At 44.1% G+C, this 15405-nt stretch overlaps 1 protein-coding gene and 1 pseudogene across 1 annotated transcript; both read right to left on the reverse strand.

Moving 5' to 3' along the window:
- Nucleotides 1-554: 554 nt before the first annotated feature.
- Nucleotides 555-2112, reverse strand: LOC116115469 (UDP-glycosyltransferase 74E2-like). Its single transcript, XM_031401620.1, has 2 exons — nucleotides 1441-2112; nucleotides 555-1330 (listed from the first exon to the last, which is right to left on the reverse strand). The coding sequence occupies exons 1-2, from the start codon at nucleotides 1588-1590 to the stop codon at nucleotides 608-610; spliced, it is 873 nt and encodes a 290-aa protein (XP_031257480.1). The 5' UTR covers nucleotides 1591-2112; the 3' UTR covers nucleotides 555-607.
- Nucleotides 2113-3003: 891 nt separating this feature from the next.
- On the reverse strand, nucleotides 3004-14905 carry LOC116115471 (annotated as a pseudogene).
- Between the last annotated feature and the right edge of the window lie 500 nt (nucleotides 14906-15405).

Raw genomic sequence — 15405 nt, forward strand, 5'->3', positions numbered from 1 at the left:
AGGCTCCAGTATGCAATGTCAATCTTGGCGTCGTAGTTTTATTTGGGGTTGCTACCTCCATCGGAGGTGAAACGACTCTGCCTGCATCGTGGTCTTTTAATATAGAACGATGCGGTGGTTGGCGTCAAAAAATTAGAAATACGAAAAGCCTCTAGCGACAAACGGGTGGCGCGATTTCTGGTGTCGTTTTGCAGCTGCAACCACGCTAATTTACTCTGAACTGGCGCATTCTCTGCATCGGACTAGAGCAATTTTCTGGTGGTGTTATGTGTAACCTTGGGGAAGTTAGAAGTGAACAATGCATGCATTTGCATGTTTTAGCAAACTTATATGTTTATAGATGGGAAATTAGATGTTTTCATAAATCATGTTTGATTAAATTATGCTCCCTTGATAGTTGAATCCTAGTTTATTTCATGGTTATGTTTAGTCTAATTAAAATATATTGTTTGAAGCCTAAGTATTTTCAAGAATTAGTAACAAATTATATTTCAAAATATCTTAAACAAGAGTATTTTCGGTAAATTTTAGTTTATCGTGATTTAATACTTGACTTGATCTACATGCTCCAATAAGTAATCAAGTACTTAATTATAATGCTGTAGAATCAGCTGCATACAAGTTTTACAACAAATTCCTCAATGTTCTTGTCAGAACTTCCACCTTCATCAACTGCCTCTTTAGCCAATTCTTTCCACTTCTCCGAATTCCTTCTTATATTCTTTGATCTCTCTCCTTCCATGACTTCCCTTATACACAGCTCAATCTCCTCTCTTGTCACAATTCCTTTCTCATTAACTCTTACCCTGACCCCCACCTGCCACACATCTTCAATAAACTTAGCATTAGTAGTTTGATCCAACCATCGAGGCATTGCCACCATCGGCACTCCCAAGCTCAAGGCCTCAAGCGTTGAGTTCCACCCACAATGTGTCACGAAATACCCCACTGACCTATGAGCTAGAACTTCAAGTCGAGGACTCCAACTCACAACCAAACCCTTCTCAAATGTTTCCTCAGAGAAATTTTTCGGAAGCTTTTCAGATTCGGTTTCCCTCACTACCCACAGGAAGAAGCTGTTGCTTCTCTTCAGGCCCCATGCTACTTCCTCCATCTGCTCTTTGTACAGGGCGGCCAAGCTTCCAAATGATACATAGACTACAAAGCCAGTCTCCTTGGAGTCTAGCCATTTCATGCAAGTATCAGTGTTTGGATTGAAGAAGCTTATGCCATAATCTTTGTCATTCTCAAATCGCTTGTCTAAGTACATTGATGGAATGGTTGGTCCAACAGTGAAGTTTGTGTATCTACTTGCCACCCATTTCAATTGCTGCATAATAGAAATGTTTATTATTAAACATGATAAATATTATTTTGTAAAAATAAAAACCCATGGAGATATTAAAATATATATACCATGAACGTATTAAATTAATTTACCTCATCTTCGAGTTTATCGAAAGTGTTAGACAAGATCCATTTTGGTTCTTCAATATTGGTAAATTGATTGATGACCAAGTCTTTCAAAAATGGGTAAGAGCCAGTTCCATCAAGAAATGATGGTAGATCATTGACCATTAACGATGGCATAGAGGGCAATGATACTGTAGGCTCCTCTAAAGGAACTTTGAATGTCCCTTTAAAAAAATGATAATAAACGACATTAACACACCAAGGTTGGGTGAAAAATGGAACTCCATCGATACCAAATCTTCTTGCGACGTCCAGAGCCTACGGTAAAAGCGAATCATAGATGAAAAGTTTAGGTGGATACTCAGAACTAAGTTGTTTTTTGATAAACTCCGCTAGGGTTTGAGAAACGGAGACCTTGTAACGATCAAAGAAGGTATCGATATTCCTCGTTTCGTTGTCTTTGAACCCATCGGGAATGAGCTCGACATTGATGGAACTGTCTTGGGTTCGGATGAGCTTGGTGGAGGATAATATGGTGGAGATTAGGGTCACCTTGAGACCCTTTGCAGCCAACCGTTTGCATAATTGAATGAAAGGGTTGAGGTGACCTTGTGCAGGATAAGTGAATCATAAGATATGAGTTTCACTGCATGGTCTTTGCTCTATTTTCTCCATTAATGTAATCAATATTTCTCTACCTTCAGAGTTACCACAACACACAAGCACATAATTAAGGAGATAGTATATAATATAATCATAACGACATTGCCCCAACTTCTAATTCAGAAAAAAAAAAAAAAAAAATTGGTTTTATCCGCAATATTGTGTGACTACAGTGAAGAAACAAAAAACAAATAGACGGTTGGTTGTCTTGGCGACAACTGAATAATAATAACCACTAGAGTCCTTCTGTAAGTGACAAACTTCTTGACCTCATTGCTTATGTAAACAAATGGATAAAAAAAATATTATTATTATAATATTAATATGTGAATAGAATAAAATATCGTATGAGAGCGAGGTTATTCTAAAATCAAATTGCTCTGTTTATTTATAATTTTTTTAAATTTATAAGTAAAAAAAATAATAATAAATTAGAAAAACCTTCTTTTTTTTTAACTTATAAGTACTATGCTTATAAGCTATTTCGACCAAATATATTATCTCATTACTTTTATTTAATTTTAAAATTCTATTATATAACTTTATTTTTATATTTTAAACAACTCCCGCTTCTATCACTATTCATTGCAAAAATCTTTTAATAAAATATTTATTTATAAAATATTTGTTTATTTAATTCTAAAATTAATGTATATTGTAATATGATCCAAATATATTTTGATAAAATTATAGTAAAAAATTGAGTTTTTATAATTTATTATTTGATAAAATAATTTAGTACTCTTTTTAATTATTTTAATAAAAAAATGTTCTTATAAACCACATTTTACCAAACATGTCAATTACTTATCAGTCATTTATAAATACTTTAACCAAACACCTAACTGCTTAAATTTTAAATACTTATAAGCTCAAATTACCCTATAAACACTATTAATTTTTATAAGCTCGACCAAACAGGCTTAAATTTCAAATTTTATTTAAATTTTTAGATAAACAAAAATCAACTGGATACAAGTTGCGTGACAAACTCCTCTAAGTTCTTATCAGAGCTTCCACCATCATTTACTGCCTCTTTTGCGAATTCTTTCCACTTCTCTGAATTCCTTCTTATGTTCTTTGATCACTCTCCTTCCATGACTTCCTTTATGCAAATCTCAATCTCCTCTCTCGTCACAATCCCTTTTTCATTAACTCTTACTAACCTGCCACACATCTTCAACATACTTAGCATTAGTTGTTTGATCTGTCCATTGAGGCATTGCCACCATTGGCACCCCCAAGCTCAATGCCTCGAGCGTTGAGTTCCAATCGCAATGTGTCATGAAACACCCCACTGATTTATGAACTAGAACTTCAAGTCGAGGACTCCAACTCACAACCAAACCTTTCTCAGATGTTTCCTCGGAGATTTTTGGAAGCTTTTCAGTTTCAGATTCCCTCACTACCCACAAGAAGAAGTTGTTGCTTCTCTTCAGGCCATATGCGAGTTCCTCCATTTGCTCTTCTCCTAAGGCTGACAAACTTCCGAATGATACATAAACAACTGAATTGATTTCCTTTTAATCTAGCCATGTCTTGCAAGTATCACTTTTTGGTTTGAAGAGGCTGATGCCATAATCATTGTCATTTGGTGTTGATGCGTGATTTTGACACCAACTAAACGCACGTGTGAAATGTTGAGCTGGCCCAGAAGACATATGTGAATGGGGGATTGAGAATGTAAATGGTGGCAAGACAATGTTTAAAGTGGTTCAGATGCTTGACCAAGCGAATCTTACGTCCACTGATATTGTATTTATATTTGAAGTATCAGGTCGCGGACTAGCGAGCTGATGAGAGTACAAATGAGAGAGAGGGAGAGAGGGAGCTATTACAGAGAGAAGATAGCTAATCAAAAGTAAAAATGAGCGAATCCCACAAACGGGAGAGAAGCTCTCTATTTATAGTGGGATACATTGAGGTAATCATTACTGAATCCATAAAAAGGGGTCAGGTACCGTGCAAATCTTCCTTTGCGTCCCGTTATTCACCTACTCTCGTGATCTCCTCACTTTATGTAGGGATTGGACATGTGGACGACCGCCTTTCGTCAGTCTGGCGCGCACTCATTGCACTGGTAGGAGCATGCTGCTCACGCCAGCATGCGACATGGCTGAGTCTGAATGGCTGCAGGATCTGCCTAGACCTTGAACACTTATGCTGACTAGGCTCTATGTCAGCCCTACTTTTCTAGGCATAACAGAAGTCCCCTAATTTTTAAGGTTTGAGAATCGAACCTTGGAAATTACAAATGCCTTGATTTGACATGCTTGAAGAGATGCTGTTCAAAGCGACTTGGTTGTGAAGGAGGTCGAGAGGATATCTCCTCGCATGCGACCTGGGGTGATCGTTGTCCTTACATTTAGCGACCTGGATTTGGGGATCCAGTCCTATAATGATGATTCTGACCTGGGTGGACCCTCGACCTGCTCACACTTAGTAGCCTTTAAGAGGATAAGTGGTCGTTGCTTCGCAGTTAATATCTGTCGAGGTCGAGGAATCACATCGTTTCGCAACCGACGTGAGACGAGGTTGAAGAGTTACATCGTCTCACGACTTACAAAACGAAGAGTGTTTTTCATAACTACCTCTTAAGATGTTGTCCGTTGCACTTTGGCAGCAGATGCATTAAATGAAGTACCTTTTGCTCTGACAGACGTGTCTTAAGTGTAATAAGTGTCAGCCATGCTCATTAAATGTGAGCCATGCTGAAACGACATTCCCTATCAGAGCATTAAATGCGGACGTGGGTGCATTAAATGTGGAGGAGGGAAAATGTGTTGTCGCTTGAGTATTTCAACGGAAGGGGATGACGATCTAATTTCTTGAGGCGTGACAGTCACTTTTCCTTGCTGATTCATTACACGTGGTCACGATCAACGGTCCGATATGTTTTCCGCTCAAACGTCGTTTGACTTTGGGAAACCAAAGCGTCACTTCCTCAACTATATAAACCCCAAGCTCTTTGCAGGCAAAGTCATAGTACTTTTATTTTCAAAAAGAGCAAGAAACTTTTGCGAATCTTGGTTCTTTGCCTTCCAGAGTGGTGTTTGACTGATTATCCGAAGTAGAAGAGCCAATCTTTCTCATCCCAAGAGGCAAAGACGAATCCCTTCTTCTATTTTGGTTTAATTTTGCTTCCGACAGTCGCCATGCAACGACTGTCTGTTGGTATCTCATCGGAGATGAGATATCCTTTGTTGAGTCAGGTCCATTGATGATGGCCTTTTAAGTATTCTGTTAGAGTTTTTCTAGGGTTTAAGGGAGGAAATATTTATTTTCTCCTCTACGTCATCGTACGAGATAGTGTACGAGGATTGAATGGTTCCCTGCTTGTCACTTCTGTAGACTGCAGTAGAATGGACTCCCCAACGACCAGAGCCGAGGAAGGGACCAGTTCACCCATGCAGGATGCTCCTGTGGGCCCCATTCAAGAGATCTTCTTGGTACTCACCGAGGAAGAGCTTGAAAGGGTGATAGACCAATATGCTATCAGCGTGGAGGTCTTCCGCGGTAGGACACACACAGCTCGGTATTCGCTGCTAGGGTTGGTTGCGATCTCCGAGGACATTTTCAAGGGTGGGGGGTAGATCCCTTTCCACCCTTTTGTCAGGTCGGTCGTGGATCATGTCAGGATTGTACCAATGCAACTCACGCCAAACGCGTACATGATTGCCGTGAGCATGTACATCACGTGTCGTGAGAACGGGCTAGGCAAGCTGACTGCGGTAAAGCTCGGTTGCTCATATATCCTAAAGAAGAGCAAGGACAAGGATTCCCACTATTTGTCCAGGCGACCTACTATAGAAGCGGGAATACATAGTTACCCAAGCAATGTAGGACCGTATGAGACGAAGTTCTTTTTCTTTCGTCACGACGGCCTTTGCCACTTCCGGGAGCCAAGTAGATGCTTTTTCCTTTTGAGTTTATTGACTTTATTAGTCTTTTACTAAAGAGCTATTTATTTTTCTGGCAGTTACAAAATGGCTAACTTAGATCTGCTTGCAGACCTGGACAGGATCACAACTTTCGGTTTCCTCCCCGAAGCAAGTCGCGATGTGAGGCTGCTCGTGACAACCGCGAACTTGAGGAAATATGGTTTCTTCAACCAAGACGCGGCCTTAGAGACCCCACCGAGTAAGTTTCTTGACTTCTCTTTTGACTCTTTGCGTAGCGAACTGTTTTACTAACGGTGTTAGCATGTAGCGACCATGCCTCCCAGAGTGCCCAAGTCACCACGACCAAGGCAATTTTCCTTCCCTCAAAGGGGTACCATCAGACCAGCTGGAGCGGCTCCCAGCGGTCCTTCTGGCGGGGGCACACCGACGGCCGCTCCGGCCTGACCTAAGGGCGTTGTTCGCCCTAAGCAAAAAACTACGGCCCAAAAGCCTAAAAAGAGAAGGCTGATTCAGACCGAAGAGTCAGACACCAAACCGGAGGGCTTAGGCGTCCAGCCCGAGAGGTCGCAACCCTACCAAGCCTTCCGCTCGGGAGGGCTAGCTGGTGGCATGACCGGCATCTCCATCACTCCCGAGGTCAGCAGGTGAGGCAACAGACGACCTCTGTCCTCGAGAGGAGGTCGGGAAAGGAGCCGACAGGGGGGACTTTGCCTGCGGCGAGCACTAGTACCCCTGTCCTAGAGTCAATGAGACATCTACTAGACCATCTGCAGCTAGTAGTCTTCGTATTGTTCGAATGCGGGCTCGCAAAGGTCTTTGAGCAGTTCATGGCTTCCGATACCATGGACCTGATGACCACGTCCTTCCACCACCTAAGCCAGGTAAACAAACTGCCCTTGGCGAAGACATTTGCTTATGCGAAATAATTAACTTTATTCTCTTCGCTATGCAGGCCCTACTCTCCATGCACATGTCCCTGTAGAAGGTCCAACTCGAGACTGTTAAGGGATTGGTGGAGATGAGGGAAGAGAATGCGAGGCTTAAGCGGGACTTGGCGGCCGTTGACGTAGAGAGAGATTTGTCCATCACCTCGGCGAACCAGTATCTGAACGAGAGAAATGCTGCCCTTCGTACGATGGACTTTCAGAAGGCCGAGCTAGAGCGGCAAGGGGAGGAAATGAACGAGCTCCGGAGGATGATGGCCAGACTCACCAAGGAGGCCGAAGAGAAAGACCAGGAGCAAAAGGCGGCCACTAAGTGGGCCACGCGAGCAGAACTAGATAGGGGCTAGCTGTGGGAGAATACCGAGAAGCAGTGGTCAGAGCTTGAGGCCGACCTCCACTTCACTCGAGGTCGCGTCACTTTGCTAACTGCGGAGATGCAGCAGCAAGAGGCAGAGATCGAGAATAGGTTGTAGAATGGGCGATTTAGTCCATCTTTGCCCTTCTTTCGAGGAATCCTAAGATGGATCTATCCGACCTCCCTAACGATTACCTGAATGAGCTCGCTTCTATGGCACAGGCTGAAGTTGAGGAAGCAACTTGGGGGCCCAACCCAGAAGATGAACAGGCTGAGTTCGTTCTCAAAGAACCTGCGTCCGATCAGGCGATCGGCGACTAGCCTGGGGGGGAGGATCAATGATCCGCTTCTCTTGTTTTCTCCCTTTATGCTTATGTACTTTCCTTTTTTCATTAATAAAGTTATTGCTTTTCACATTCTTTTATGAGTATTTACAATTCCCGTATTCTTTTACATATGAGATCGTATTCTAACTACTTACAATAATATTGGTACAAGTTTATACGAACAGAATTGTATATATATGGGAAAATGATTACAAATGATCAGAATTGCACACTTGCTATTACAAAGATTGCAAAAATTAAAACCGACCTTTAGAAGGAAATAACCGAGTTCGAAATTACTGGTAATAAGGTCGGAGATGCTCGGTATTCCAAGCTCGGGGTACTTCGGATCCATTCAGTCTTTTGAGATGATAAGTCCCTGGCTTATCACTTTGGCGATGCAGTATGGGCCTTCCCAGTTCGGTCCCAAAACTCTCGCACTTGGTTCTCTAGTACTGAGAAGAACTTCCTTCAAAACAAGGTCGCAGACCTAGAAGTCTCTTCTCCTGACCTTAGAGTCAAAAAACCTTTTCGCACGTTGCTGATAGGCTGCTATTCTTAGCTGAGCCTTGCTGCGATGTTCTTCAACTAGGTTTAGACTTGCGCGCATAAGTGCTTCATTGTCAGCTTTGTTGTACAGGTCCCTCCGAAGTGAACCGGTTCCTACCTCCACAGGGATCATCGCTTCACCGCCATATGCTAGCGAAAAAGGGGTTTCTGAGGTAGAGGTTCTTGGAGTTGTCCTGTATGCCTATAGGACTTTGAGGAGGTCGTCGGCCCAATTCCCCTTGCCTACGCCAAGGTTTGCTTTCAAAGTATGCTTAATGGTTTTGTTGACAGCTTTAACTTGACCATTTGCTTATAGCCTTGCGACGAAGGCAAATTTTTTATGAATACCCAACTCGTCGCAAAATTGTTTGAACTCCTCGTTGTCGAATTGTTTACCATTGTCTGAGATGAGAGTATGAGGAATCCCATAGCGGCACACAATGTTCTTGAAGACGAAGTCCTTGAGCTTTCTGGTCGTGATCGCGGCTAACAGTTTTGCTTCGACCCATTTAGTGAAGTAATCCACCGCGACCATGGCATACTTTACTCCCCTTTTACCAACTGGCATGGGACCGATGAGATCGATTCCCCACATGGAGAATGGCAAGGGGCTGGTCATGGTTATCAACAAGTGGGAAGGAGCTTGCGGTATGTTCGTGAACCGCTGGCACTTGTCCCACCTTTTGACAAAGTTATAAGTGTCTTCTTGGATTAGGGGCTAGTAGTACCCTTGACGAACAACTTTGTTTGCGAGAGATCGTGCGGCGGTGTGATTACCACAGATACCTTCATGTATCTCCCTCATGATGTAATCTGCCTCTTCGCTAGTTACACATCAGAGGAGAGAGGCGCTAAACCCTCGCTTGTACAGCTGGTCTCCGATGAGGGTGTAACAAGCAGTTCTTGCTCACAGGGTCCTTGCCTTGACCTTGTCGTCGGGCAAGGTCCCATCTCTGAGATACTGAATGATAGAGGTCATCTAGGAAACTGATTCTGTTACATTCACGGCCTGCTCGATCGGGCTAATATTGGGGGTCTCGATGAATCGAACAGGAATGCTTTTCGGTGCAACTGAATCCAACGACGAGGCTATCCTTGCCAAGGCATCTGCCACAGAGTTGCTATCTCTAGGAATCTGTGTGATCTTGAAGTGCCTGAACGGCTCGAGTGCGGCCTTAGCTTTCTTCAGATAGCTGATCATGTTTTCTTCCTTGGCTTGGTACTCCCCCAAAATCTGGTTAACGACCAGCATGGAGTCGCTGTGGATGCTGATCGAGGTCAAACCCATTTCTCTAGGCCAACCACAGTCCAGTGAGCAGAGCTTCATACTCGGCCTCATTATTGGTAGCCCTAAAACCGAACCGGAGAATGCCATGAATGCGAGTCCCTTTAGGACTCAAGAGGAGAAGACCTACCCCGGCTCTCTTTCTTTTTGATGATCCATCGACATAGAGGCTCCAGGTTGATAGTTTTGAGTAGTTTCCTAAATGACTTCGCTGGGCTGTTGCTCCGACTCATTCATTGGATGATATGAGAATTCTGATATGAAGTCAGCAACGGCCTGCCCTTTGATGGTTGCTTTCGGTCTGTATTTCAGATCGAACTAACTTAATTCCATAGCCTACTTAAGCAACTTACCTGATGCCTCTGGTTTTTGGAGGACCTGCCTGAGCGGGTAATTGGTCATTACATGGATCGTATGGGCATGGAAGTAAGGTCGCAACTTTCTGGAAGTGATCAGCAGGGCATAAGCTAATCGTTCCATTTTTGGATACCGCATCTTGACATTCAATAGACACTTGCTCGCGTAATTCACTGGCCATTGAACCCTGTCCTCTTCCTGAACTAAGGTTGCACTGAACGCGAATTGAGAGACGGACAAATACAAGAGGAGGATCTCTTGCGGGAGAGGTTTGGACAGAAGAGGCGGCTTCCCAAGGTGTTCTTTAATACTCTGGAATGCCTATTCACACTCGGGAGTCCACTCAAACTTTTTGTTGGACCTTAGAACATTGAAGAACGACAAGCAGCGACCTATTGCCCTCGATATGAAGTGACTGAGTGCCGCTATTCGCCCATTGAGGCTCATGACCTACTTTTTGTTGGTCGGGCTTTTCATATCGAGAAAAGCTTGGATTTTCTCGGGGTTGATCTCTATTCCCCTTTGGTTAACCATGTATCCTAGGAATTTTCCCAAGGACACTTCGAATGAGCACTTGAGGGGGTTTAGCTTCATTCTATATTTTCAGAGGATGTCGAACATCTCAGTGAGATACGCTATGTGATCTGAAGCGACATGCGACTTGACCAGCATGTCATCTACATAGACCTCCATCGATTTCCCGATCTGCTCAGCGAACATTCGGTTAATCAGCCGCTAGTAAGTTGCGCCAGCGTATTTTAGGCCGAAGGGCATAACTTTGTAGCAATACAGCCCCGAATCTGTAACAAAGGATGTATGCTCTTCATCTGGTGCGTATATCAAAATTTGATTGTATCCCGAGTACGCATCCATAAAACTCAGCAGCTCGTGCTCGGAGGTGGCGTCCACGAGCTGGTCAATCCTGGGCAGGGGAAAACTATCTTTTGGGCATGCTTTGTTGAGGTTGGTAAAGTCGATGCAAGTTTGCCATTTACCGTTGGGCTTCTTTACTAGAACCGGGTTGGCAACCCAGCTCGGATAGAGTTCTTCTCGGATGGAGCCATTCCCAAGGAGGTTATCTACCTCAAGCTTCAAGGCAGCATATCACTCAGGATCCATCGCCCTTCTCTTCTGGCGAACCGGTTTGGCTTCACTATCAATGTTTAAGGCATGGCAAATAATATTTGGGTTGATCCTGACCATATCGGCGTACGACCATGTGAACACATCGATATTCTCTTTGAGGAAGCTGGTCAGTTCGATGGCGAGCTAGGGGTTGAGATTTCTCCCAATCCTCAACATTCTGCTCGGCTCGCTCTGGTCGATTGACACTTCAGATAGATCCTCAACTGGCCTACTGGAAGGGCATTCCTAAATATGAGGATCCATATTATCCTCGGTTGGGCGAGGCTGCGGCTCGATCTGGATGATCGCCATTACTTGTCGGGGAATACCACGCGAGATGCCCTTCCCCTTGCACGTCATCTGCACTGCCCTTACATAACAGTTGCAAGATGCACACTGAGATCCGCTAACTTCCCCTATCCCCGTCGGGGTGAGGAACTTCATCTTCAAATGGTATATCGAAGTGATCGCCTTGAAATTTCTTAGCAGAGGTCGCCCTAGGATACCATTAAAAGCGGATAGGCAATCCACTACCAAGAACTCAGTTACCTTGGTCACCTCGTCGAAGTCATCCAGCGTGACTGGAAGCGAGATCGTTCCTTTGGGGATCAGGTGGTCCCTTGTAAAACCATATAGAGGGATCGAGGCGGGCTTCAGGTCGGCCTCGTCCAAGTTCATTCTTTCGAAAGCTGCCTGGAATACGATGTTCATAGCACTTCCGTTATCCACCAACATTCTGTGGACGTTGAAGCGCCTTATCAGAGGCGTGATCAATAGAACGTCATCGTGGGGATGATGCAATCGGACTGCATCCTTTTCGGAGAAGGTAATTTCACCCTCCTTGCGAACCTTTAGTGGTCGTCACGTCGTGCTTATCACACTGATGGGATTGTGATGGGCTATCAGTGTGATGGGCTACGCAAGCATATCTTTCCTGGGCAACTCGCGAGTTCCTCGCAAGCTGCGGCCCCCCAAAGATCATTCTGACGCTGTAGATACCCTTGCGATCACAACACTTCTTTCCTGGTTCCCCTTGATTTTTCTCCTGTACGGGAGTGGAATCATCAATATATTCCTTGAAATGCCCCTGCTTGATTAGGTCTTCGATTGCCTGTTTGAGAGCTCGGTACTCATTGGTGTGATGCCCATTATCCCAATAAAAGCGATAGTATTTTTTACTATTTTTGGCTGATAGGGGATTTTTCATGGGCTCAGGCTCTCCGAGCAGGCTAGATTCTTCTGACTTGTTAAGAATAGCTGATATAGACGCATTCAAAGGCGTATACTGATTTCTATCGCGATCACGACGAGGAACTAGTGCATCAGACTTTTTAGGCTCATACCGCGATTTCTTTCCTTTTCGTTGATCGTCATTAGCCCATCTGCGATCAACTCTTCTACTTTCCCCCCAACCAGGCGCATTACCTGAAGCGTCGGGGTCGCGACAGTGGAGTGCCACGACAGAGTTTTCAATATAGAGGTACTTCTCTGCAAGGTTATAGAAGCAGGTGAGGGAAACATCATCCTCAACATGTAGCTCTTTCTATAGGTCGGTCTATGGGCAAACTCCCACTATGATGAGAGTCCGAACAGACTCCTCGAGAGTGTGAGCTACCTTATTGAGAGCTCTGTGGAATCGGTCAATGTAAGACTGGAGGGATTTATTCCTCTGTTGCCTTATGTTGCTGAGATAGCTCAAAGGCATTGAGAACTTTCGGTTCGCTTGAAAGTGCCTCAGGAACGTCGCGCTCATCTGAGGCCACGAGCTGATCGATCCCGCTGGGAGCGACCTGAACCACTATTTGGCATGAGAGGTTAGGGTTACTGCCAAACGATGACACTTTGCGAAGTCTGAAACCTAGTAAAGCTCCATCAAGTCGTTGAATTCATACAAGTGATCCTGCGGATCAACACTTGATGGGAGAGGGGCGGCTAATACCGCTGGAGAAAAGGGAGACGCTACTGCGACCTGCCCTTGCTTGTATTGCTGAGCTTTTAACTGATCTAGAGCTCGCTGCATCTCCTCAATCTGAGGCAGTGGAGCTATTTGGGGATTGCTTTCACCCATGCGAGTTCGACCCTTGCGATTGCTGTTGAGGAAAGTCTGGAGGTCGGATCCCTCTTCGCTCGGCAGTTCCGATTGCCCTTGACACACACTGGCTAGAGTCGTGTGATGGCGATGAATGGTGCGGGGAATTTTCACAACCTCCACGATGGTAAGAACCGTCCCGTGAAGTATGGGAACCTCCCGCACGATGATGATCAGGATCGTTATTCTGGCGGTAATGAGAATCGCCCCGCCTAGCACTTTTATGGGAGTGCTAATGCGACGTGGCATGGGACGGCTCGGGATGCGACCTTTCATCGAGTCTTAACGCCATGGGTATTCTACTCGGGACGTGGTCGGTGTGCGTCAGCCCTTTGGAGCACTTAGGCTCGCTGTTCGCCACTTGCTTACCATTCCTTCAACGCGCTGCAATGCTCACGGCACGGGCTATCGCCCTTTTCTGCTCTTTCGCGTGACCTGCAGGCATTTTTGGCAGTTGCACCGCCCCATTTGATTCGGGTGGCATGCCCCGGTCCAAACGATCCAACCTTCGGTTGACCGTTTGGAGAGTATTGTCGAACCTCTCCAAGTAGCTCCTGATGGTAGGGTTAAGTTGTGAACTTGAAAGGATATCCCCCGCGACATTTTGTGGAACTAAGGGCACCTCGGGAGAGGTGTCCTCCTGTATTTGGGGGATCTCCTCAGCACCTTGATTGATTCGCTCAGGTTCAAATCAGCAAGCCATTTGCTATTATAGGACCAGTTAGTTAGAGATTCTCCTGATGAAGGATGAATACTAAATCAGGCCCTCCTTCTAGCGCCAAACTGTTGATGCATGATTTTGACACCAACTAAACGCACGTGTGAAATGCTGAGCTGGCCTAGAAGACATACGTGAATGGGGGATTGAGAATGTAAATGGTGGCAAGACAATGTTTAAAGTGGTTCTGATGCTTGACCAAGCGAATCCTACGTCCACTGATATTGTATTTATATTTGAAGGATCAGGTAGCGGACTAGCGAGCTAATGAGAGTACAAATGAGAGAGAGGGAGAGAGGGAGCTATTATAGAGAGAAGTAGCTAATCAAGAGTAAAAATGAGCGAATCCCACAAACGGGAGAGAAGCTCTCTATTTATAGTGGGACATTGAGGTAATCATTACTGAATCCGTAAAAAGGGGCCAGGTACCGTGCAAATCTTTCTTTGCGTCCCGTTATTCACCTACTCATGTGATCTCCTCGCTTTATGCAAGGATTAGACACGTGGATGACCTCCAACCTTTCATTAGTCTAGTGCGCACTCACTGCACTGGCAGGAGCATGCTGCTCACGCTAGCACGCGATGTGGCCGCGTCTGAATTGTTGCAGGATATGCCTAGACCTTGACCACTTGTGCTGACTGGGCTCTACGTCAGCCCTACTTTTCCAGGCATAACATTTGGCAACCTCTTGTCTAAGTAAATTGATGGAATTGCTGGCCCAATTGTCTTAATTGGACATCGAGTCGCCATCCAGTTTAGTATCTAAAATAATAACATTTAATTACAAAATTAGGATCTTAACTTTGTATATATATCACATAATGATATCATTAGAAAACGACAATATCAATGCCTTAACGGTGAGGGGAGTTCTAGTTTTCTGGTTGGGGAATAAACTCGAACAGGTGGTGTGCCAGAGGAGGTAGTGTCTCAACTTCATAGCCACTAACGGTTAAGAGTAGGAATCCGGAATAAATGAATCCAAGGGTGGAAACTTGCTATTTTGCTAATTTTTGGGTGGGAACATGTCGTTTGCTCTTAAATAAATGATATTACATTTGAATAATTTCAACATACCTCATCTTCCAGCTTCAGGAAAGTGTTACACAAGATCCAACTTGCTTCATGAATATTTGATAATTGATTCATGACCACATTTAGTAGAGATGGGTAAGCGTCAGTTTCATCACAAATAAACGATGGACTTAACAGGATAACCAGAAACTTCATGTTTTTTAATAAGTTTGGCCAAGTTTTGTGGAAACACAACCTTTAAACGTTCGATGTATTCATCGAAGCTTCTGACGTTAACTCCTGAATCAACTGCAAATCCATCGGGGAATAGGCTCAATTTTGATGGAGCAAATTTTTTGTTTTTTTTAATCATTTCTTTTTGCGAATTTCTCACTTCAAAAATCCCGTTTCATTTTTTAAAACATAAATAAATAAAACATGTTATTTAAAAACTTGATGGGCAAGCTACTTGATGGTCAAAGTTCTTTCAACAAAATTATTAAATAAGCTGCTTGTCAAAGCACAAGTTTGAACTTTGAATAGTGGTTGCAGATTCTTACGTGTGCCCAAAGTTTTGATAATTTATTATTATTATTATTGGATAAAACTAGAGATGGCAATGGGTCCGATATTTTCGGGTACCCGGCCCAGCCCAGCCTAAAAA

This window comes from Pistacia vera, unplaced genomic scaffold (assembly GCF_008641045.1).
Source record: "Pistacia vera cultivar Batoury unplaced genomic scaffold, PisVer_v2 Contig741, whole genome shotgun sequence".
Taxonomy (NCBI): Eukaryota; Viridiplantae; Streptophyta; class Magnoliopsida; order Sapindales; family Anacardiaceae; genus Pistacia; species Pistacia vera.

What these genes read in the sequence shown, in the direction of transcription:
- LOC116115469 (XM_031401620.1), bottom strand. Translation starts at nt 1,590, where the DNA reads ATGCCATCGTTAATGGTCAATGATCTACCATCATTTCTTGATGGAACT. An exon ending in TCGATAAACTCGAAGATGAG is followed by an intron (nt 1,331 to 1,440) that starts GTAAATTAATTT and finishes TCTATTATGCAG; the next exon opens with CAATTGAAATGGGTGGCAAG.